Raw genomic sequence first — 234 nt, 5'->3', positions numbered from 1 at the left:
GGGGTAAGGGTGGCGTGCTGGAAGGTGTAAATCGGCTGCGGGGGGATGGCCGGTGCGATTGGTCTGGCAGACTTCAAGCTTTTGGAAGAGATCTTCTCTGGCTTCGCGCCGGATGCCTTCTTCGCCTTGTCCTTTTCGACACAGCGCTTCTCCAGAGACTCGAAGCCATCATTACTTGTCTCGTCAGCCACCAAGGGACCGTCCTCAGAGCCGTCATTGGACAGAGTGCCTGGG

The 234-nt window shown here is 58.1% G+C and overlaps 1 protein-coding gene across 1 annotated transcript in view; it reads right to left on the bottom strand.

Moving 5' to 3' along the window:
- The window catches only part of ZNF609 (zinc finger protein 609), a 31533-nt gene that overhangs the window by 3018 nt on the left and 28281 nt on the right, over nt 1–234 (bottom strand). Inside the window, 1 exon segment of the mRNA XM_009870341.1 lies at nt 6–229. Within this exon segment, the coding sequence (XP_009868643.1) occupies nt 6–229 (224 nt within the window).

Source organism: Apaloderma vittatum, unplaced genomic scaffold (assembly GCF_000703405.1).
Source record: "Apaloderma vittatum isolate BGI_N311 unplaced genomic scaffold, ASM70340v1 scaffold7495, whole genome shotgun sequence".
In the NCBI taxonomy this organism is placed as follows: Eukaryota; Metazoa; Chordata; class Aves; order Trogoniformes; family Trogonidae; genus Apaloderma; species Apaloderma vittatum.
The sequence above is the reverse complement of the archived record's forward strand: the minus strand, read 5'-3'. Positions and strand labels throughout refer to the sequence as shown.